We start from the raw sequence: 24,349 nt of genomic DNA, 5'->3' as shown, positions 1-24,349 counted from the left end.
GGGTGGAAGGGTGGCAACGCATCTGGAGTGGAGGAATTGTTTATTGTGAATATTTTGGTGCATTGAATGAGTATAGTGGAGGAGAGGGTGCTTTGTGCACTGTGCAGAATTAATCAAGTCTACTTTTGGACTTTTATTTGGTGTCTGGAGTCTTGGACAGGGCTTCAAGGGAGCGATAGCGCACAATAGATAGATAGATAGATAGATAGATATAAAAGGCTCTAAATGAAAGATACATATGAAAGGCACCATACAAAAGATAGATAGATAGATAGATAGATAGATAGATAGATAGATAGATAGATAGATAGATAGATAGATAGATAGATAGATAGATAGATAGATAGATGTTTTCAATGCTCCTGTTGTTATCTTCTCCAGATGTCGTAGGAGACTGAAGACGTTTGGAGTAATGAAGGTTATGGAGACCTTAAGTTCAGAAGTCCCAGGGTTAAGCAGATAAGTAGCTGTGGTCTCCAACATTTCTGGGGTTCACTGGATGTTAGCTTCCCACATGTGGTAACACTTTTGTAACTTTAGATCAATGCTGTTTTCAACCAGTTGGTGTCTACCTGTGAGTTTTGTCACACCCCTTTTCTAGAAGTGTCTATTAAACAAAAATCCTTCTCAGTTTTCCCTCTGGCAGAGCCCAAGGAATGATTTTTGTTTGACTTATGCAGAACAAGAATTAAAAAAACACAGGCAAGCAATGTATAAATGAAAGGAAAGGCAAGTGCAGAAACACTGTGGTAACAGCTGTAATAACTGAAAATAAAAATATATATACACTGACCACAAAGACAGACTGAAAATCACTCTTCTTCGCTGCTGCCAATTTCCCCCCATGACTCTAAACTGGTGAAGCGGGTTTGAGAATGTGTTCTTTTCCAATAGAGGGGCACAGTGGTTGGTGTTACTGCTTTACAGCTCCAGCGACCCCATGTCTGATTCACATCCTGGTGTGGTTCTGTGTGTCAGGGGTCCATTTTAGGAGCAGTGTGGGCTCAGACTTTGTTGGAGTATCTAAGAGCAGGTGCTCCTTTACTGACTGACTGGCATCATATAAGGAACACCAGTTAGGCTCCAATAATAAGATTGACTCCTGATTCCATGTTGGTCCGGTCTTACTGCCAACATGGGCCTTCAAACTGATGATGTCCCTGGGTCTGGTTCCTTCCATATGCTCAGTGCTGAAGACATTGTCCCCTTTGTGACCATATTTACGTCCAACAAATATTATACCGCTGTTAGTTGTATCATGAAAATAACCCAATACGCAGTAAATTAATGAAATCAATTTGGACATATTGGCTATGCTGCCAATGTGGTGCAGTCGCCTATCACCTACTGTTACCTGAATGTCCGCGACAGATACCGATACGTCTCAAACTTTCTGGATTGAAAATACGTGACTAGAAAAGCAGCAGCAGCGGCGCCGCTCGTCATGGAAACAAACTTCAAATAGAAAAGGAGCTCAGAGTGTCTCGAATCTCGAATATCAAGCCAAGCCTGGACAGGCTGTGTACTTTAAATCAGGCACATATTAGTCATTAGATCTGTGCCTTAGAAATGTTTTATTTTAATTTCAGTTATAATGCATTCTTTGTGATTATATACTTGCAAATTTAAATTTGAAATAAAAAAGTAAAAAATTAATTTTGATGTCTTGTTCATTTATTCGACGCCCCCCTTGTACAGCTTCAGCACCCCCATAGGGGGCGCCCCACAGTTTGAGAACCGCTGTCTTAAGGTGTCTTGTAGTAACTTTGATACTCGAGCATTCGGCTATTTTGCTCCTAAACTTTGGGATTTGTTCCCCATTAGCATTGGACAGCTGCAGTCTTTAGATGTGTTAAAAAGCTGAAGGCTTTTTGAGTGACATTTTATGTAATTTATGTCATTTTACTTAATGTTATTACCATTTACTATTCTTGTATTTCATGTGATTTGATATTGTAAAGTGCCTTCAATGCTTGTCGAGTGAATGGGCACTGAAATGAAGTCCTTGATTCTTGCATTGCAGGTTGACCACTCAGAGTTGGACACGTCCACACCAGCAGCCCGTGTTTCAGATCTTTCCTCCCAGCTAACGTTCGGACGTCACTCTTTTCTAACTTTCGTTGTTTACTTGTCGGTCTGAAGGCTCACATCATCATAACGGACTTCATATTCCTGGGCTCGACTTTACAATTTGTCCAAGCGCCTGCATGTCCCCCGATTCTGATTTCTTACTCTATGCCCATACTAGCAATGCGACTGACCTGTTGTTTTGTTTTGGTTTCGTTTTTTCCCTAAATTCAGCTTGTCTGATGTTTCCAGTCAGCCCACCGGTGCTCCCAGGAAGATGTCAGCTTCCTCATATTTTTAAAAAGGCTTCACTGACCTCCCACGAATGCAGTAAGAGCTAAAAATCTAAGAACGGAAACCGGGTTTGGCTTTGCAAAAGGAAGCATCTCCTGCTGGAGGCAGATTCTACAATCAGAGCAGCAGGTGTTTCTACTTCCTGCCGTTGGGCATCTCTTGTCACTCACACAAATCTAAAATTACGATTTCCCACATCTGATGGAAATACCCAACTTCCCCTTTCTCAATTCACTGCTCATCGGTGCCTACAGAAGCACCAGCGGCTTTCACTTTTTCACCTAATTGTACCTTCTCTGAAGGTTTTCTTTTTGCACTACCAGCTGGGGTCTTTTTCTATTGTATTTAATTTTTTGAAGTCCTAAAATGCCAGCTGCTGCCTTCCAGTTTCTACTTTTGTAGCCATTTGTCCCACGTGAGGATACTGTCTGCCTCAAGTTATGCAGTGTTACAGCTTAGTGCAGCGGTTCTTAAAGAAGACTAGTCTGAGTGTGTGCGACAGGTGGTCTGTGGGCCAACCCAGTCATCTTTCATAGATGGAACTTCCTCACTGAGAGTTTCACAATGAATGGCTCTAAGACCACCGACAGGCAGCAATCTGCATGAGTTTCTTGCAGACATTAGAATACCAGAACAATCAAGACGAGAACAGGCCGCTCTACCCAACAGACCTCACCAGTCCTATTGACTTAATTCCTACCAAATAAATATTAAGTTGAGTTTTGAAGGTCTCTAAAGTCCTGCTGTCCAATACACTACTTGTCTGTGGTTCTTTGTGTGAAGAAAAACGTAATAATGTTTGTGTGAAATTCACCCTTCACAAGTTTTCAACTGTGTCCCCGTATTGTTGATGAACTCATTTTAAAATAACAGATAGATAGATAGATAGATAGATAGATAGATAGATAGATAGATAGATAGATAGATAGATAGATAGATAGATAGATAGAAGTCACAAAACTCTCAGTGAGGAAGTTCATCTATGAAAGATGACTGGGTTGGCCCACAGACCAACTGTCGCACACACTCAGACTAGTCTTCTTCAGGAATCGCTGCACTAAACTATATCACTGCATGACTTGAGAACAGGCCACTCTACCCAACAAACCTCACCAGTCCTATCGACTTAATTCCTACAAAATAACATCAAGTCGAGTTTTGAAGGTCTCTAATGTCCTGCTGTCCACCACACTACTTGTCTGTGGTTCTATGTGTGAAGAGAAAACGTCCTAATGTTTGTGTGAAATTCACCCTTCACAAGTTTCCAACTGTGTCCCCGTGTTCTTGATGAACTCATTTTAAAATAACAGATAGATAGATAGATAGATAGAAGTCACAAAACTCTCAGTGAGGAAGTTCATCTATGAAAGATGACTGGGTTGGCCCACAGACCAACTGTCGCACACACTCAGACTAGTCTTCTTCAGGAATCGCTGCACTAAACTATATCACTGCATGACTTGAGAACAGGCCACTCTACCCAACAAACCTCACCAGTCCTATCGACTTAATTCCTACAAAATAACATCAAGTCGAGTTTTGAAGGTCTCTAAAGTCCTGCTGTCCACCACACTACTTGTCTGTGGTTCTATGTGTGAAGAGAAAACGTCCTAATGTTTGTGTGAAATTCACCCTTCACAAGTTTCCAACTGTGTCCCCGTGTTCTTGATGAACTCATTTTAAAATAACAGTCTCGATCCACTGGACTAATTCACATCATCATTTTAACCACGTCAGTCAGGTCGCCCCTTAAACTGTAAAAGCTCACCTATTTTAATCTTACCTCATAACTCATCCCCTGTAGCCCTGGAATCAGCCAAGTTGATCTTCTCAGGACCTTCTCTACTACTGCTATGTCCTTTTTGTAGCCTGGAGACCAAAACTGGACACAGGATTCCAGATGAGGCCTCACCAGTGTGTTATATGAGGAGTGTTCAATAATACCTGAGTATGAAAGAAAGTATCAAGCATATTGAAACGAGTCTGTGCAGGTTGTGACAGGTCTCCATGTTACTCCTGCACAGTTATGGCTCATTGTGAGTCTAACATTCCAAGAGGCAGGAGATCAGGAGAGTCCTCATGCAACTCTAGTAAGAAAATGCTAGATCTGGAGCAACGTTCAGTGATAAAAAACTCTCACAAAAAAAGAGAAAAAGCCAAAGGAGATCCAGGAAAGGATGACTGCAGTTTATGTTGAGTCTGCCCCATCATACTACAAAGTCAAACTTTGGAGCAAGCAGTTTAAGTGGGGTGGAGAATGAATTAAAGAGGACCCTCACGGCTTATGGAAGCAACTTCCACAGAAATGTGCAAGAAAGTCGAGGATTTCGTTTAGTCAGACAGGTGAATTAATGTTTCCCAAATAGCTGAAAAAACTGGCATCTCGGCAGGTACAGTTTGGAAAATAATTTATGCAAAGTTCGCCACGTCAAAGGTCAGTGGAAGACGCCATGTCAGAAGGCCACAAGGCTCCAGTGTTGTCTGGAGAACCTGGAGATGCTCTGTGAAGATCAAGTGAATTTTATTTCACATCTTTTTAGGAATATCAAAAAGGCAAGTTTACAGGGAGATATTATAGTCATGGGGGACTTTAATTATCCAAATATTAACTGTAATAACCTTGCAGACGGAGGAGTACAAGAGCAGGAGTTTTTAGAAGTAATCAGTGACTGTTTTTTAACACAGCATGTTAAAGCACCAACACAGGGTGAATCCTGTCTGGATTTAGTATTTTGTAATAATCAGGATAGAATTGAGGAATAATGTACGTAAGCCAGGATAGCTAAATACATTGACGTGCTTAATGAAGCAAGGAAAGCAAATTCTGTAGTGGAACAGAAGCACACGGATGCTTGCACCCTGCCATGCAGCTACCATACTGTATGCTCGGCCTGAGATCTCCATACACAGACAAACACACACACATACTGACTGGACTCCATGACCTGCTCAAGCAGCCTTCATTTTGTGGAGCATTGCCTGTAGGGGGTGCTTGTGTGTGTGTGTGGAAGTGGGATTATCAGCTACAAAGCATAACACGCAGTATAAATAAGCAATCAGATATGCCGCTACTCTAATGGGCCTTTCTCAGCAGAATTCATTGCTAAATTCTGTCTTCATCAATAGCGCCTGATGACCCCGACTCCCGTGATTCACTGACACAATGTCTTACTTGTGTTTCTGAATGGATGAGTAGTAATTTTGGCAAATTAAATAAGGAGAAAAGATAAATTTTAGTGATTGGCAAAAATGGATATAATGAGATTATTAGAAATAAACTTGATCTGTGGGTGGCACAGTGGTGCATTGGTAGCGCTGCTGCCTCACAGTAATGAGATGTGGGTTCGCTTCCCGGGTCCACGCTGCTTGGAGTTTCATGTTCTCCCCGTGTCTGCGTGGGTTTCCTCCCACAGTCCAAAGACATGCAAGTTAGGTGCATTGGCAATTCTAAATTGTCCCTAGTGTGTGTGTGCCCTGCCCAGGGTTTGTTCCTAAATTGCGCCCTGGGATTGGCTCCACCAGACCCCCGTGACCCTGTAGTTAGGATATAGAGGGTTGGATGATGACTGACCTGATTTGTTAGGCTTAAAAGTCAAGACAGAGGTAAAGAATTTAGGGGTGATTATTGACTCTGACCTGAATTTTAAATCACATATGAATCAGATTACTAGGACAGCATTTTTTCACCAAAGAAATATAAAAGTTAGACCTCTTATAACATTGCAAGATGCTGAGAAATGAGTTCATGCTTTTCTTGTTATTCGACTAGATTACTTTAACGCACTCCTCTCAGAACCACCCAAAAAAGACATCAATCAGTTACAACGAGTACAGAATGGAGCTGCCTGAATCTTAACTAGGAAAAGCAAATCCGAGCACATCACTCCAGTCTGAGCGTCACTACACTGGTTACCGGTGCCATTTAGAATTGACTTTAAAATACTGCTGATGGTTTACAAAGCCTTCAATAATCTGCTCCATCTTATATCTCAGAATGCCTCTCACCTTACACTCCAAATCTTAACCTTAGATCTTCACATGAGTGTCTGCTTAGAATTCCAAGAGCTAAACTTGAAAGAAGTGGTGAGGCGGGCGGCCTTCTGCTGTTATGCACCTCAAATCTGGAATAGCTGACTGATAGAAACTTTAAAAAAACTGCTGAAAACTCATTATTGTAACATGGCTTTCTTATAGCTTCATCTTAGTTTAATCCTGATGCTCTGTATATTCAATTAATTATCATTACTATTCATGGTGACTCCAAAATCCGTATTAACCCCTTCTTTCTCTTCTGTTCTTTTTCTGGTTTTCTGTGGTGTTGTGATCTGTGCCCCCACCACCTGATCAAAGCACCGTGATGTCCCTCCATTGATGGATTAAAGTCCAGAAGTCCACATGACCATCATCATCAAGTTCTTCCATGTGAACCCTGAATACCATGAGGACTGATTGAGGTCATTGACATTGGGTAGAATGCTCAGAGGGGGCTGGGTGGTCTCGTGGCCTCGGACCCCCTGCAGATTTTATTTTTTTTTCCTCCAGCCATCTGGAGTTTTTTTGGTTTGTTTTTTATGTCCTCCCGGGCCTTACTTTACACCTTACTTTTATTCTATGTTAATTAGTGTTCCCTTATTTTAATTCTTTTTTTTTTCTCTTTCTTCATCTTGTAAAGCACTTTGAGTTACATCATTTGTATGAAAATGTGCTAAAGAAATAAATATTGTCGTTGTTGTTGTTGTCTTACCTAAGACACTGCTATTAAAAATAAGTTGCCTAATTGAAACAATGGCCAAGCTTTAATATTTAACATAACCTAAATTTCTCAAACTTGCACAATCCAATCCTGGGGTGCTGGAGCCCACCTTAGCACCATCAGATACAAGGGAGCAGAATGGAACACTAAACAATACAATACATCCATCCATCCATTTTCCAACCCGCTGAATCCGAACACAGGGGTCTGCTGGAGCCAATCCCAACCAACACAGGGCACAAGGCAGGAACCAATCCCAGGCAGGGTCCCAACCCACCGCAGCAATACAATACAATACAATTTATTTTTGTATAGCTCAAAATCACACAAGAAGTGTCACAATGGGCTTTAACGGGCCCTGCCTTTTTGACAGCCAGCCTTGACTCTCTAGCAAGACAAGAAAAACTCCCAAAAAACTCTTGTAGGGGAAACAAAAAAATGGAAGAAACCTTGGGAAAGGCATTTCAAAGAGAGACCCCTTTCCAGGTAGGTTGGGCGTGCAGTGGGTGTCAAAAAGAAGGTGGTCAATACAATAAAATACACAGAACAGAACACAAGTAATCACAAGTAAACCACCCATGCATACCCATATTGGGCCCATTTAAAGTCAATAAGTAGCTTGAAGATTGAGTTTCTCCGCCATTTCGGTGTCATGACCCACTTGTTCCCATCTAAATGTCTATGTGACCCTGCCAGGGAGAATCGAACGTGAACGTCATAGCCATAACCCCTTGGTGACCTGAGTGTGATGGTTATAGTAGGAAGGGAGAGGGGAGGAGAAGTTATATAGCACAACTGGCGGTGCGGTGGCCCACCCTGACCCAATACCATCATAAAAGAATGGCGGCAGCCCGCAACCCAACCCAGCAGTTGAGACACACTGATCTACCGCACAAATATTTAGAGTATTGAAGGAAGTGTTTAAACAAGCAGAGATTGAAAAGTGACACTAGCAGAGTTCAAAATGATGAGGTATCACTTTAGATTACAGTGCCCTCCACTATTATTGGCACCCCTTGTAAGTAAGAAAGGTTAGAAAGAAATCCCTGTTTTCTGAAGAACCGTCATTTTGCACTGAAAAAATGAGAAACATCTGACTTTTAATTGAAACAAGTTCTTTAGAAGAAAAACAAAGCCGTCATCAAGAAATAAATATTTTTTTTAGAAAAACGTGCCACAATTGTTGGCACCCCTACATTTAATACTTTGTACAAGATAGATAGATAGATAGATAGATAGATAGATAGATAGATAGATAGATAGATAGATAGATAGATACTTCATTAATCCCAAGGGGAATTTCTCAGGACACCTAATCTAAAGTGATGCCAATTAGTAGAGTGGATCCCAGCTGTTACTTTAAAATGAGTTCAAGAAGAACATGGAGACATGATTGGAAACTTATTAAGGGCCTTAATAAAGAGATTCTTGCTTCAATGCGGGGTATGGCACAGTGTACCAGGGAGGTTATGTTGAGTGATGCAGTGCAAAGTGTGCCACTCCATCTTCACCGATAACTCTCCAAAGTTCAACCAACTAACCCATTTGTAAGATGGCGATAACGTTTGTGGTCAACCATTCAGCACATTTCCTCATCCGATCCCCACCCATGAGAGTTCCTGGTTGCACAAAAAGTACACACGCAAGAGTAGGAGCGGAAAAAAAAAAAAAAGCATTAGGAATGACCTACCAGCAACTACAAATGGTCGAAGTTCCTGCAGCGGAAATGCTACAAAAGCTCCAGAGTTTCTAAAATGCCCCTGGTTCAGTGTGGTGGGTAAGCGCCTGTTGAGAACAGTGCTGTACATGGAGGACTAGGAGACAGCCTCAGAGCTCTGGAAAAGTAAGCAATACCTCCACTGGAATGAGAGTTGGACAGTCTTGTTGACACACCACCTCTTTTTCCCACAGTTCAAAGGGAGAACAAATTACCTCACTTCCTGCCTGCTGTAATTAAGCCCCACCCCTTCCAGAAACCGTTTTAACGCCACCTGGCAGTTGGAGGAGGTTGTGAGACTAAAGCAAAATACACAGGAGCTCTGCACTGTTTTATTTTAAACACCTGTAAGTGCCATTTGTTTCCTTCTTTTTTGCCGATTACCAGCTGCTGGCATTGAACGCCTTTCCGCTTGTTCCTAAACACTTTGTTTGACTACTGTATAATTATTTAAAGCAGCTTAAGACTAAATCTGCAATGCATTTTGCCAAAATTGCAAAAACTGATCCAAGAAAACAAGCCCACCCATCATGTTAATGGTGAGTAGAATAATTGACAAGTTAGACGGTGTCAGCATGGCGTAAGATTCAGGTGCATTCAGTGACGACAGTAAATCATATGAAAGTTGGAGCATTTCATGTTTTATGTTTACGAGAGTTATTGTGATCTGTAGCAATAGTAGGGAGCAGGTGGGGAGACCCTGAAGAGGTGGAGATCTGCTCTAGAGAGGAGAGGAATGAAGGTCAGTAGGACCACCAAGACAGAATACATGTGTGTGAATGAGAGGAAGGTCAGTGGAATGGTGAGGATGAAGGGAGTAGAGTTGGTGAAGTTGGAGGAGTTTAAATACTTGAGATGAACAGTACAGAGTAATGGGGAGTGAGGAAGAGAAGTGAAGAAGAGAGGGCAGACAGGGTGGAGTGGGTGGAGAAGAATGCCAGGAGCGATTTGTGACAGACGGGTATCAGCAAGAGTGAAACGGAAGGTCTACAGGACAGTAGTGAGACCAGCTGTGTTATATGGGCTGGAGACGGTGGCACAGGAGACAGAGCTGGTGGTGGCAGAGCTAAAGATGTTAAGATTTGCATTGGGTGTGACGAGGATGGACAGGATTAGAAATGAGGACATTAGAGGGTCAGCTTAAGTTGGACGGTTGGGAGACAAAGTCAGAGAGGTGAGATTGCGTTGGTTTGGACATGTGCAGAGGAGAGATGCTGAGCATATTGGAAGAAGGGTGCTAAGGATAGAGCTGACAGGAAAGAGGAGAAGAGGAAGGCCTAAGAGAAGGTTTATGGATGTGGTGAGAGAGGACATGCAGGTGATGGGGGGTAACAGAACAAGATGACCAGGACAGAATGATATGGAACAAGATGATCTGCTGTGGGAGCTCCTAACGGGAGCAGCCGAAAGAAGAAGAAGAAGAAGATTATATTTTTGTATATCAAATAGTTTTGTATCAATGAGTCGTATGTTTAAAAGTAATGGCAATAATAGAATACAATTCCATATGTTAGTAGACCCCATTAAATATGTTCTTTTTAGCGGCACTTTAAATGAAATTAGAAACGGAGCACAAAGAGGCTTATGGTGGCTCAATGGCCTTCATACACAGCAGATGTGAAATTCAAGTGACATGAAAATGTCATCGACAGATGTGTGTGTTAGTGCTGGAGGGACTGTGACTAATTGTTCTATTTTCTTAAATACCAGTAAACCCCTGATTCTCTAAAGAATCGCACATCCAAGAATGGCAATCACTTTCTTTTCCCTTCGATCTTTGGTGGGATGAAAAATGATGGAGGGTGGGAGCGTCCTGGGAACGTTTTCATTTAATTAAATAAATATATTTGTACTAAAATTAACCAAGTTATTAAAACTAAAATTGAAATTTAATTGTTATATTATTTAAGTCGAACATGTGTTTGAGCTGCTGCACTTATAAGTAAAAAAATTATCGGAGTGCAAAGGTTTAAATGAAGTAAATTGGAAACAAAAAATTCATAAAATGGTAAATTCAAAATAGTTAATGAAAAATTTCTATATAAACAACATTTCTGGTAAAGATGGTTTCCTGTCCTTGAATTAGCTATCCCTGGTATGGAGTAGTTAAAACCTTCACTTTAACGTCACACGAACGCTGGAAAGGCAACATAAAGTTGTATATGTTGTTGATAAACTGTGTCATCTAGATCTAACACGTAAATTTGGGCAAATTTGCGGTCGTGATTTGGCTCAGCGTTTGGGCCATTCGCAGGTGGTGGCTTGATATCTACCCCGGTAGTTGCAAAAGCAAATGAACTATTGTAGGATCGAATGCACTCCATAAAGCTTTTACGTCCGGGTACCCCATCATTAATCCCATCAAATTTTCATGAACAGTGGACTCATTATAGAATGCGTTCTTAAGCTAACTGGGGGAATTGTTCAGCGGCTGACCGTCATTCCTCTCTTTGGCTTTGTCTTTGTTGGAACACTGAACGTCTTAAACCTTCTAAATGACTTTCTAGCCTTTCTGCAGTTTCCTCTGATATTCTTTGTGATGAACAATTGCGCAAGCCTTCCAAACGCCTCTCCCGTTGTTCTGTTGTCTCGTTTGCACGCCTATCCGATACCTGAGCTCTTTCTTTTTGGAGCCGTGCCTCCTTTGCTTCTGGTGTTTCAGAAGCGCGTTGTAGGCGCCTTCGTTTATTGGTTTTATCCATGCGGTCTCGTTTTTGTTTTTCTGTGGCTGTGTCGCTAGCTAGAAGTCGTTTGCTGTTAGGAATCATAATTGAACTTACTTTTAACAATGAACGACCCTAATGTGATTCAAATATGCCACACGGACTGCTGGCACAGTGGATTAGAGCACACTGCTGGCACTGTGTAGTGGAGCTGCTGCTGCCGCTGTGGAGTGGAATACTGCTGGCACTGTGTAGTTAAGGTGACCATTCATCCCCGTTTTCGGTGGACAGTCCCCTTTTTTGGACAACTGTCCCCACTCAGAAACATGTCCCCGTTTTGTCCCCGGTTTAAGATTTTATACCCGGTTTCAGCTGGTTCACTTTTTTGAATGTATCTCATCACCACGATAATTTGAACTTGGCACGGTGTTTTGACGGAGGTTATGCTTTACCGCATCCTGCATCTTTGCCGAGAAATCACGTGATAAGCTTTCGCCTTGTACTCCTTAGTGTTTAGAGTCCCTACTCGTGATCTGTAGATTCTAAGAGAGGCATGCCGTGTTCTGCCTCACCCTGTGGCTGTGTCTACACGTGGCTTGCTTCTGGATGCGAGAACAGTGTGGCGGCTCTTTTCTTTCACCTGTTGTTTCTGCATTTTGGCGCAGTGATCCCTGTGATTCAACATGAGTGCTAAAAGGAAGTGTCAGTTCAATGTTGGGCTTCAGCGTGAATTTTTGTATTTGCGTCCGACCCCGGATGCTTCTGTTGTGATCTGCAGCATGGGCGACTCAAAGTTTTCCATCGGTAGTGGTGGGAGAACTTCACGATAACAATCACGAAACACAAGGGGAGTAGTGTACGCTCCTCTAGCCACCATTCGACCCTCCCTCCCCCACATGTCCCCAAAAAATTGTGGTCACCTTAGTGTAGTGGAGTAGCTGCTGGCACTTTGGAGTGGAGAACCCTGACTGCTGGCACTGTGGAGTGGAGTACTGCTGGCACTGCTGAGGCACACTAACTGCTAGCAGTGCACACTTTACCTAAAGTTCATTTCACAGGTCGTGCTGTGTTGTTTGGGCGCCACCTACTGACTCTGGGAAGCCGCTGGGTTTGACTCTAGGGCGCTGGGGCGCTGTGTGTATGCCATTTTGGCACGACCCACTGGGTTTGACTCTGAGAAGCTTTGTGGGTGCGATCTAGTTCCCCGATGGTGACGGCGGTGCATTCGCGTGCTGAAGTAACCATGACAGCAGATCCCGGCTTGGAGACCTACATTACTAAATGAAGGTTGTATATGTGGTGGTGTGTGCGTTCACGTTCGGGCGGTGGTTGTATTGTGACCTGAAGTTTAGTTTACAGGTTGTGTTGTGTTGTTTGGGCGCCACCTACTGACTCTGGGAAACCGCTGGGTTTGACTCTGGGGCGATGGCGCTGTACGCGTGCGCTTTCGGTGCGTCTGGCATCCGTGCATATGTACAACCTTCTTTTAGTAATATAGATTAACATTCATAAAAGTCTACCCAATAGAGTCAATGTAAATGTAAATGAGCAATATCCAAAAGTTAGAAATTGAAAAATAATCTATTAATTCAAAATGACCAACACTAGCGTTACATCAGAAAAGAGAAGTGCATCTAGCTATTAAAGTTAGGTAGAACACAGTAATTCATTAAAATTATATATATAAGTATGAACTTGGAAAGAAATTGATTTATTGTATAACGGGAATATGAATGGTACATGACTGTCAAGAAGATCAGGGGGTTACTGTGATTGTTCGTGTATATCTGGGACTGAAGGATCAGGCGCTGGACACCAGGGATCAGGAGTGTAATCCACTGAAGCCTCTCCACCTCCCGATGCCTCTGTCCATTTTTAAACCCGTCCTCTATTTATATCAGTTAGAGCAGCTGCACCTTTCCCGTGTTATTAATTAGTTCAGACATGGTTGAGATACAGGCTGATAACATTGGTTCTTTACAATAATAATTTGCAGATAATATTGTTCATTCACTTCAGTCTTATATGTGCTAACATTATTGCTTTCCTCTTTCATTTATTTCCAGACAAGTGACACCATTTTGTCCTCTATTATTTAACTTACCTAATGCACCAGGAGAGGGCGCTGCTGTGTGAGATGTTGGGCTCTGCCCAACGGTTGATTTGCATGTATTGGGCATCTGAATGGCTGTCAGACGAGTAAAAGAGGAAAATCTACAGAAGTTCCAACTAACCGCTCTCAAGGTAAAACTGAAACAGTAAACTCGGTCTTAGTTGAGGTTGCAACGAACATTTCTCCATTTTTAAAAGGACAAGTCTGCAAATTCAAAAATGCTTTTTAATGGGAGATTTTTGACATTTTTAAACTTTGTACAGTGCAGTCTATTTGAACTATATAAATGGAATTGAACTGATTCGACAAATTTCTTTGAAGAATACGTGTGCCACACGTGACAGGTGTCTGGTCACACTTACAGATAATCTAACCTAGATACCGTTAAAAAATCCGACTACGCCACCCAGTTTGATCAAGAGACTGGAATTACAGCGCACAGGTTTCTTTAAATTGGGCGGTGAGTAAACACACGATGAAAGACAATTTCAGGAAAAGCAACAGAAACTTTGATTACACAAGACAAGGAAAGCACGCAGTCTACCATCTAAAAGTCCGTTAAAAACATGAAATTAAAAGAGATCCCTCCGCTCGGCCCAGGGAGCCAGAGATGCTTTTTGTAAAAGGTGGAAAGAGGAGGGAAATACGCAGGGAAGAGAAACTGTGGACTGTTCTACTGTGTATTCTGAAGAGATGCCTGCTAAGAGGGATTTCCCTATTAATAAACTGGTTATTTGCACTCGGGACTTGGTGTTGTGCAGTTGTGTCTGGGGTCTGGGGTGCTGCTACGCCCCCAACTGGCCACAGTGGTTCATCGCCAATAGATTTTCCTAAGCAACATGTGAGCAACAAGGCTCTCACTTTACTTATTGTTTAAATCTATATGGTGGTATTGTGTTAGGTGATTTAATGCCAATCAAGATAGACCGGGCACCAGCATCCCATTTTTTGGACTGAATTGTTTGTGACATAAGAACAAAAGAACACATGAAGGTTGACAAACGAGAGGAGACCATTTGAGTCCATTAATCTTGTTTGTTTTGTCTCAAATTCTCATTTGGGTTCTTTTTAAAGGTTATCAAGGTTTGTGCTTCAACTCAATGGCTTGGTAGTTAATTCCAGCCTCTCACAACTCTGAGTGTAGCTTCCTGGCATCAGAACTAAATAGACTTTCCCCTTAATTGGCACTGATGTCCTCGAGGGGCTGATTCACTGTTTAGTTGAAAAAAGGGTCTACTTTATCAGCGAGCTTGAGGATTTTGAAGACTGAGGTGAAGTCTCCATGTAGTCTCCTCCACTCGAGACTCAACAGGTTTAATTCTCAGAGTCAGTCACAGTAGGACATGTCCTTAAGTCCCATGATGCACCTGGTTGCTCTCCTCTGCACACCATCCCTAGATGGGGCTCGAATGTCACTTTTCCGTCTGTTTTGTTCATTTTTGAATTCTTTGATTATGTTAATATGGTTGGCCATTGAGTTTCTCAGATGACTCTGTACTTATGAGGTGTATTGATAAGGAGGATGAGAAAGAGGAGAGGAGTCAGAGGTGAGACCTTTGAGAATTGTCTGCAACTAAACATCAGCAAAACCAAGGAACTGGTTATGGACTTTCATCACACTCAAGACCCTCTATGTCAGGGAGTGGATGTAGATCTATCTATCTATCTATCTATCTATCTATCTATCTATCTATCTATCTATCTATTATATAGTGCCTTTCTTATCTAACTATCTATCTATTATATAGTGCCTTTCTTATTTATCTATCTATCTATTATATAGTGCCTTTCTTATCTATCTATCTATCTATCTATCTATCTATCTATCTATCTATCTATCTATCTATCTATCTATCTATCTATCTATCTATCTATCTATCTATCTATCTAAGAATGGCTCTAACACTTATCAAAGACCACATGTGTTTAATGGATTTTGAACTCTGTCTTTGTCTTTTTGCCTTTGCATTACATTAAGTCAGAACTCCCCATGTAAAGCACCATTTGACATCATGCATTCATTGAATAAGTTGATCCATGGCAACCACATCTTAAAAATAGATCTTTCAATAAACCAGTCTTAAATGCCTTGACTACTTTCCACTATTCTTGATGCAAGGCACTATATAAAATATGGATTGACTGGTAGAGTGATTGAAATCCATTTGGGGTTTTAATCAACTCCTTGCACAGGTCAGCTTATTATTGTTTAGCTGTCAATCAAGATAAATGACCACCAAAACATCAAGACACCCCCAGGTGCTACAGTGAACAACCTCCAGCAGACAGAAGCAATCCCGTTGTTAAGAGCCTCACCTGACAACGCTCTTCTTGTTCCCCAGGTTGCAATCTCTGTCTCTCTTCCAGATTAATTCAAGATGTCCTTCATGGATGGCAAGTAGTCAGTCAAAGTTCACAGCTGGAAGGAAAAGACATGAAAGATGAATGTTCAGGTGCATTGAAGAGTGGCCGTGCCTTAATGTCTCTTTGTCTGGTCCTTCTTAAGCCAATTATTGTCACCTACTTGGGACTCCGATTTAGAAAATCTCCATTGGTTTGTGCCAGAACGTTACTGTCTTGCATGTAACCAAATTTTGGTGTGGACAGCTCGCCTGCTACATCCCTAAACCATACACATGAGTACAACATGGGATACAATCTGTGACTCCAAACTGGAGATGTGGATCCAAGTCCACCAACATTGAAACCAACCAAGATAGATACGCGGGGCCAGTTGTTCAATATGGAATACAATCCAACGTGCTAACTGCTTTCCAATGCAGGTGGTGTATTATTGTGTCATAATTTAAAATGTCATGTCTGAAATTTCATGTCAGTTTAAAATTCGTGTTGAATTTGAATTCCTGTCCATTGATTGCGTGTCTTAACCTAAAAGCGAAGCAATCGTATCACGTTTCACTTACCGGCTGCTGTGCGCATATTGCATTTCGATTCAAACAACTCTGAGTTGCCGTCTGTCTGAGAACACATCAACGCAGCAAGAGCTCTGACCAACCCTTGAAGTGTTTGAGGCTGCCTTTTAGCCATTTTTAGCCAATGTGTTAATCCTGCCGAAATGAAAAGTAATCAACTGACCAATCAGAGTCAAGAGGTGGGGCAAGGGGGCGTCGACAGTTCTGAATGTTGGTTTTTATCAGGATACTCGCCAAGCCCAGACACTCAGACTCCTCACTCACTCAGTCTCTCAAAACGCCCCGATCAGAGCCTCCATTGACTCCGTGAAGATCACAGCATCGTCAGCAAAGTCAAGATCTGTGAATCTCTCTTCACCAACAGATGCCCCACAGCCGCTGGACCCCACAATCCTGCCCAACATCCAGTTCATACAAGCATTGACCAGAGTAGGAGCAGAACACACCGCTGACGGACCCCAGAATCAACTAGGAAAATCACAGAGGTCCTGCCTCCACTCTACACAGCACCCTCAGTACCAGTTGTGACAGATAGGGGACGCTATCGCTCCCTTGAACCCTTGTCCAAGACGCCAGACACCAGATAAAAGTCCAAAAGTAGACTTTATTTATACTGCACAGTGCACAAAGCACCCTCCTCTCCACAATACTCATTAAATCAATCAATAATCACAATACAATAAACAATTCCTCCACTCCCGGACGTGTTGCCACCCTTCCATCCAGCTCAGCTCGCCGTCTGGGAGCTCCCACAATCCTTTTATACTCCCTGACTTGGATGTGTTCCAATCCCCAGTTCATGTGATCTCCTATCACTTCCGGGTCAGATCGAAAGTCCTTTTCTTCACCCCGGAAGCACGTCATTCCCCTTGTCCATGTGATTCGGACGTACTTCCTGGGCGTAAGGCAAATAAACATCGTTCCTCCCTGCAGTGTCTCCTAGCGGCCTCCATGGTATCCAGCAGGGCTGTGAATAAAGACTCCAATGTCCATGATGCCCCGCTGGTCTTTGGGGCACCTCCATACTGCAGGGAGGGCTTCACCTGGCGGCGTGGGGGTATTGGCCGGGACATCACACAGTGTACAGGCCAGCCATGATATCCAGAACCCTCAGGATGTCCCACAGGGCAGCAGTTGATCGAGCTGCCCTGTGGGACATCCCGAGGGTTTGCATGATCACCTCAAGGTTGCTGGATATCATGGCTATTTAACGTCGTTGTCTTGCAACAACAACAACAACAACAACATTTATTTATATAGCACATTTTCATACAAACAGTAGCTCAAAGTGCTTTACATATTAAAGAATAGAAAAATGAAAGATATAATTATAAAAAATATATCAACATTAACATCGAATAAGAGTAAGGTTCAATGGCCAGGGGGGGCAGAAAAAACAAAAAAACTCCAGACGGCTGGAGAAAAAATAAAATCTGTAGGGATTCCAGATTGCCTGAAAACAAATCTTCTCTCAAGGTGAAGGTTCCTCACAGACTCCATCAGGTTATCCAGCAGGATTGCCTCATCGTTTGTACTGGAGGAGCTCCATCTCACTCCCGCTGCTCATTCCTTTATTTAATACGTCGTAGTTGGTTCTTTGAAAAGCCTCTGGAATGCTTTGCAAGCTGAGCGGCTATTCTTCCTTTGTTTCTTCATTTTGACTAAATGGGGTGGTCCGGTTGGCACCAGAAGCTTTCAATTACTGTCCATAGATTGCACGTCTTAAACTAAAAGCAAAGCAAACGTATCACGTTTCACTTACCGGCTTCTGTGCGTGTATTGTATTTCGATTCAAGCAACTCAGATTTGCCATCTGTCTGAGAGCATCTCTTGGGCACGGCCATCAGCAGTGTGTCTGTTATCGGAGAGACTGTCGACCTCACCGAAAAGTGGCAGTGACATTCATGTCTCTGGTGACTCTTCCTATGAAGTCAGTAGACGAATTGGGAGAGCATAGGGGGGTCGTGAGGTTGCTTGAAAGGGGTGTGTGGCGATCCCAATATCTATCTAGCTATCCAGTGACCTGAGACGAAGACTAAACTCCTTTGGTACTGTGTCACTTCAGAGTATCCTTGGGTACCGTTGGTTTGACTTTGTGTTGTTCATGGATTTCCGAATAAGGCAAATGACCTGCATTGTGAGGTGGCGTCATTTATGGCACTATGGCCATGTGGTGCGTTTCCCTGAGGGTGATCCGGCTCATAAGGTCCTCATTGCTGGGGACCCGAGTGGCTGGACCAGGCCAAGGGGTCGCCCACGTAACACTTGGCTGCGACAGATAGGGGGTCATTTCCGGAGGGTGGGACTGGGGGTGTTGCCAACTGGGATCCCAAGCTGTTTCTTCGTGTAGTGGGTGACAACACACTGTATCAGTGCATGCTGCCCAACTTGACTTGACTTGACTAGAGAGCACAGCAATGCAGCAAGAGCTCCGAGCAACCCTAGAAGAGTTTTAAGGCTGCCTTTCAGCCATTTTTAACAATGCATTCTTCTTCTTCTTTCATCTGCTCCCGTTAGGGTTGGCCACAGCAGATCATCTTTTTCCATCTCTTCCTGCACTCTGGGTCTTGCCAGAATTAAATGTAGTCAACTGGCCAATCAGAGTCAAGAGGTGGGGCAAGGGGCATTAACAGTTCCAATCTCAAGTGTGTTCAGTTCACACCCAGCGCTAAAGATGAGGAATGCGTTGTTCCAGTTGGCACCCCAAGTTTTGAATTCCTGTCCATAGACTGCACGTCTTAAACTAAAAAGCGAAGCAAACGTTTCACGTTTCGATTACTGGCTGCTGTGTGCGTTTTGCATTTCAATTCAAACAACTCAGATTTGCTGTCTGTCTGAGAGCACATCAATGCAGCAGGAGCTCTGACCAAACCTAGAAGTGTTTAAGGCTGCCATTTTTAGCCATGCGTTCTTCTTCTTCGTCCTCTTCTGGCTGCTCTCATTAGGGGTCGCCACAGCCGATCATCTTTTCCATCTATTTCTGTCTTCTGTGTCTTGCCAGAATTAAATGTAGTCAACTGGCCAATCAGAGTCAAGAGGTGGGGCAAGGGGCGTCAACAGTTCCAATCTCAAACGCATTCGGTTCACACCCAGCGCTAAAGATAATGAACAGGGTGGTCCGGTTGGCACCCCAAGCTTTGCCCTGCCTACCCTGTTCTTCTTAACCTGGCTACGTTTACAGCAGTGAAGAAACAACTGCTCTGTAGCAGGAATTCAAATGATGGAATTCAGTTTGCCCAAACTTACGTATGCGGTGTGTTCTACTTATTTATTTATGTTTATAAGTCGCAAATACACGGTGGTAGAGATGCAATAGCATAGGCATCTGGTGAAATTAGTCAAGTACAAGCCCCAGCCGGGGAGTGTCCTTTTAAGAAAATACTAGAAAGTGTGGATACCAGAGGGTGCTGCAGCTCCCCAAACACTCAAGACAAACGGGCACGGAGCCACAAGGTGAAAGCCCAAAGAGTCTTTATTCGTGGGAAACTCTTTACAACAAGCGTTTCCAGCCACCACAGCCACAAGTATATGCAATAAGCACCGTATAGCACAATAAAGCAACTGTCTTCTCTCTCAGTCTCGCACTGGTCACTGCCTTCTCCACTCCTCCACACAAGGTTTGTCCACCTAACACCCGACTCTGCCTCGTCCATTCCCTTTTATATTCCATGTGAAAGTACGTCCACTCTTTTGTACACATTGTGATAGACAGCCACAGAGTGGGAGGATGGGGGAAGGCAACCTCTTTGGGACACGACTTCCTCCAAGACGTTAGATGGCAGCTTCAATGCAGTGTAATGGTGGATTCCCACAGAAGACCATGGGACATGTAGTTTTATACCACAGCCCTGATGGGCACTGTGGGTGCTGCTAGGGAACGCTGCGAGAGAACCTGTGGAGTCATGTCTTCCCCATACCTTGGAAGTACGAAGTCACGAGGGCAGATTAAAGACCTGGAATTCTCTATCTGACCCGGAAGGTCTGGCAAGTCACATGTATGGAAGAACACAAGCACATCCGGGTCAAGAACTATACAAAGCACTGCAGAACCATAGACATATATAAGTAGACGTCACATTGACTGTGTTGCCCAGTCGACACGATATGTCAGCGCGTCCGCCATATTGAGAGTGGCAAAAGAGCGATTCAAACTAATAGAGGTAGACGTGGAAACCGGGTTTTCTATGAAAAAACAATAACGTTTAAAACAGTATCGTTTAAATACAACAGATTTTGAAGAATCGTTTGAATGCAAATATTTATATGTATTTATACACTAATAATGGCAATTATTAAATAATAATAATAAATATTATTATTAAATAATTCCTCCCATATAAGTAACATTTCTCGGACTGCCTTCTTTTATCTTGGAAACATTTCTAGACTTCATCCTGTTCTTACGTAACACAGTACTGAAGTATCGGTTAATGCCCGAGTCACCTCACGTGTAGATTACTGTAATGAGATTCTATCCGGCATCTCACAAAAACGTATCCATCGCTTACAACTTCTTCAAAATTCTGCTGCCAGGATGATAACCTGCTGTTCTAAATCCACTGCACATATCACACCGATTCTCTCTCAACTTCACTGGCTCCCTGTTAACTACAGAACACAATACTAAACACCGCTCTGAACATTTAAAGCTCTCCACACCTCACTGATCTCCTCCAGACTGACACTCCTCTCACTCACTCAGATCCTCATCTGCAGCTCGACTTTCTGTACCGCACATCAGACTCAGTGCTATGGCAGCTCGAGCGTCTCTCCTGGTGCTCCTCAACTCTGGAATTCTCTTCCCTCTCATATCCGTCAGCTCGATTCAATAACACATTTTAAAACTGCCCTCAAAACTTATCTTTTCAAACTGGCATACCACTTGTGAATTTTGCACTGTCACTGCCAGTTATCTTTGTTCGTTTGCTAATTATTGCTTTTTGATTTATCATTCTCTTGTTTTAATTTTACTAATGATGTTTAATTTTATTGTAAGGTGACCTTGAGTGCTAAGATTATAAAACAGGATTTTCTAATGGCCAAATATAACCAAAACAATTGTTCAGCCTTACCTATGAAATGTAATCTCCCGGGATCTGGTTTGGAGCGTACAGCGGTTTGTACAATCACAAGCAGCACATGTGTGAGGCATCTTAGATAGATAGATAGATAGATAGATAGATAGATAGATAGATAGATAGATAGATAGATAGATAGATAGATAGATAGATAGATAGATATGAAAGGCACTATATGATAGATAGATAGATAGATATGAAAGGCACTATATGATAGATAGATAGATAGATAGATAGATAGATAGATAGATAGATAGATAGATAGATAGAGTGTGTGAGCATGGCAGTGTGTGCACCCTCTCAACATATACTGGAACTGACTATAAAGCAAAAAAGAAAGAAAAGTTCTTCCTTGGCTGTCCCAGTCCCAGCGAGGCATTATGCAGGCATATTGCTGTTGGTATAAAGGAGCCCCCATAGTGTTTTATTGACACATTGCTACTGAATAATCCGTTAACTAAAAGTCCTCAGTGTTGGTGTCAGACAGAGGATGTGCAGCATTGTTTATAATGGCACTCAGTTTTGTCTTCATTCTCTCCTTCACTACAACCTCTGGGAGTCCAGGTGGTGTCCCATAACTGACTCTGCCCTTTTAATTAGCTTGTTGATTCTGTGGGTCTCTCGCCAAGTGTACTGGCCATCACAGAGTTGTAGAAGATGTGGTGGATGTTACCTGCCACATTAAAGGAACACAGCCTCTTCTTCTATAGTTCCTCTGTGTTTCGATACCAGTCCAACCTGTCATTGAAATAGATAGATAGATAGATAGATAGATAGATAGATAGATAGATAGATAGATAGATAGATAGATAGATAGATAGATAGATAGATAGATACTGATAAAAAACAATATTAAATTAAAGAGTGAGGTATAACAGACAATAACTTTGTATAATGTTAATGTTTACACCCCACCAGGTGGATTTATCCATTACTTTACTCCACAGCCGTGCCACTCGCAATATGGCGGCAACGTTGACATATGATGCTGCTGCTCATGTGGCGTCTAGTAATTCTATGTCTTATGTGCAGAACACCCAGCAATCGAGCCAGAGTTGGGTGAAGGTGAACGAAGCTTGCTGGGAGGTGTGGAGGAGATACAGTATATAGAGAGATTATTGTATTGTATAATTTCTCAACTGAAACCCTCCACCTGCGTCCTTGACCCAATACCAACAAGTTTTTTCATAGCGTTCATTTCAGGCGTGCTAATTGACAATATTCTTGACATAGTTAATTCGTGATTAGATACTGGGGTCTTTCCAGACTGTTTTAAGACTGCTGTAGTTAAACCCCTACTCAAGAAAAATAATCTTGACCCCTCAACTCTTGAACATTTTAGACCCATCTCTAACCTGCCCTTCTTAAGTAAAATGCAGTTAAATGACCACCTCAATAAACCTGCTATTCTAGATAAATTTCAGTCGGGTTTCAGAACAAATCACAGCACAGAAACTGCACTCGTTAAAGTAGTAAATGACTTGCGGGTAAATGCAGACAGAGGCCATTTATCTGTTCTCATCCTCTTAGATCTGAGTGCCGCATTTGACACCATTGATCACAACATTCTTAGAAATCGCCTTAGTCAATGGGTGGGCCTCTCTGGCAGGGTCTTAAATTGGTTTGAATCCTACCTGACAGGGAGAAAATATTTTGTTAGTTGTGGGAATTACAACTCAAAGACACATGATATCCAATATGGTGTTCCACAAGGCTCTATCCTGGGTCCGCTGCTCTTCTCAATCTACATGCTTCCGTTAGGTCAGATTATCTCAGGGCACAACGTGAGCTACCACAGCTATGCTGATGACACACAGCTGTATTTGTCAATAGCACCTGATGACACCGACTCTCTTGATTCACTAACACAATGTCTGACTGGTATTTCTGAGTGGATGAGTAGTAATTTTCTCAAGCTAAATAAAGAGAAAACTGAAATTTTAGTGATTGGCAATAATGGATACAATGAGGCTATTAGAAATAAACTGGATACATTAGGATTAAAAGTCAAGATGGAGGTAAAAAGCTTAGGGGTAACTGTTGACTGTAATCTGAATTTTAAATCACATATTCATCAGACCACTAGGACAGCATTTTTCACTTAAGAAACAGCAAAAGTTAGACCTCTTATATCACTGAAAGTTGCTTTGGTTTTCAGTCGACTAGATTACTGTAACGCACTCCTCTCAGGACCACCCAAAAAAGACATAAATCGTTTGCAACGAGTGCAGAATGGAGCTGCTAGAATCCTAACTAGGAAAAGAAAATCTGAGCACATTTCTCCAGTTTTGATGTCACTACACTGGTTACCTGTGTCATTCAGGATTGACTTTAAAATTCTGCTTATGGTTTATAAAGCCTTAAATAATCTCGCCCCATCTTATACACCGGAGTGTCTGACACGTTATATTCCAAATCGTAACCTTAGATCCTCAAATGAGTGTCTCCTTAGAATTCCAAGAGCAAAACTTAAAAGAAGTGGTGAGGCGGGTGGCCTTCTGCTGCTGTGCACCTAAAATCTGGAATAGCCTGCCAATAGGAATTCACCAGGCTGATACAGTAGAGCACTTTAAAACACTGCTGACAACACATTACTTTAACATGGCCTTTTTATAACTTCACCTTTATTTAATCCTGATACTCTGTATGTTCAATTCATTATAATAATTATTCATGGTGGCTCTAAAATCCGTACTGACCCCTACTCTCTCTTCTGTTTCTTTTTCCGGTT

General features: G+C 42.4%; 1 protein-coding gene across 2 annotated transcripts in view; it reads right to left on the bottom strand.

Annotated features, from left to right (window-relative positions):
• blk (BLK proto-oncogene, Src family tyrosine kinase) overlaps positions 1-24,349 on the bottom strand; it is a 222,550-nt gene that overhangs the window by 121,909 nt on the left and 76,292 nt on the right. Inside the window, exons 2-3 of one of the 2 annotated variants that reach the window (XM_039749471.1) lie at positions 15,924-16,026; positions 4,145-4,305 (exon numbers count right to left, since the gene is read on the bottom strand). In XM_039749471.1, coding sequence (XP_039605405.1) covers positions 4,145-4,149 — 5 coding nt within the window. In that variant the 5' untranslated portion in view covers positions 4,150-4,305; positions 15,924-16,026. The remainder of the gene's footprint in view (positions 1-4,144; positions 4,306-15,923; positions 16,027-24,349) is intronic. The other variant, XM_039749472.1, reaches the window with a different exon arrangement.

The sequence above is a fragment of the Polypterus senegalus genome, chromosome 3 (assembly GCF_016835505.1).
Source record: "Polypterus senegalus isolate Bchr_013 chromosome 3, ASM1683550v1, whole genome shotgun sequence".
Lineage (NCBI taxonomy): Eukaryota > Metazoa > Chordata > Cladistia > Polypteriformes > Polypteridae > Polypterus > Polypterus senegalus.
This window is presented reverse-complemented; position numbering and strand designations above follow the sequence as displayed.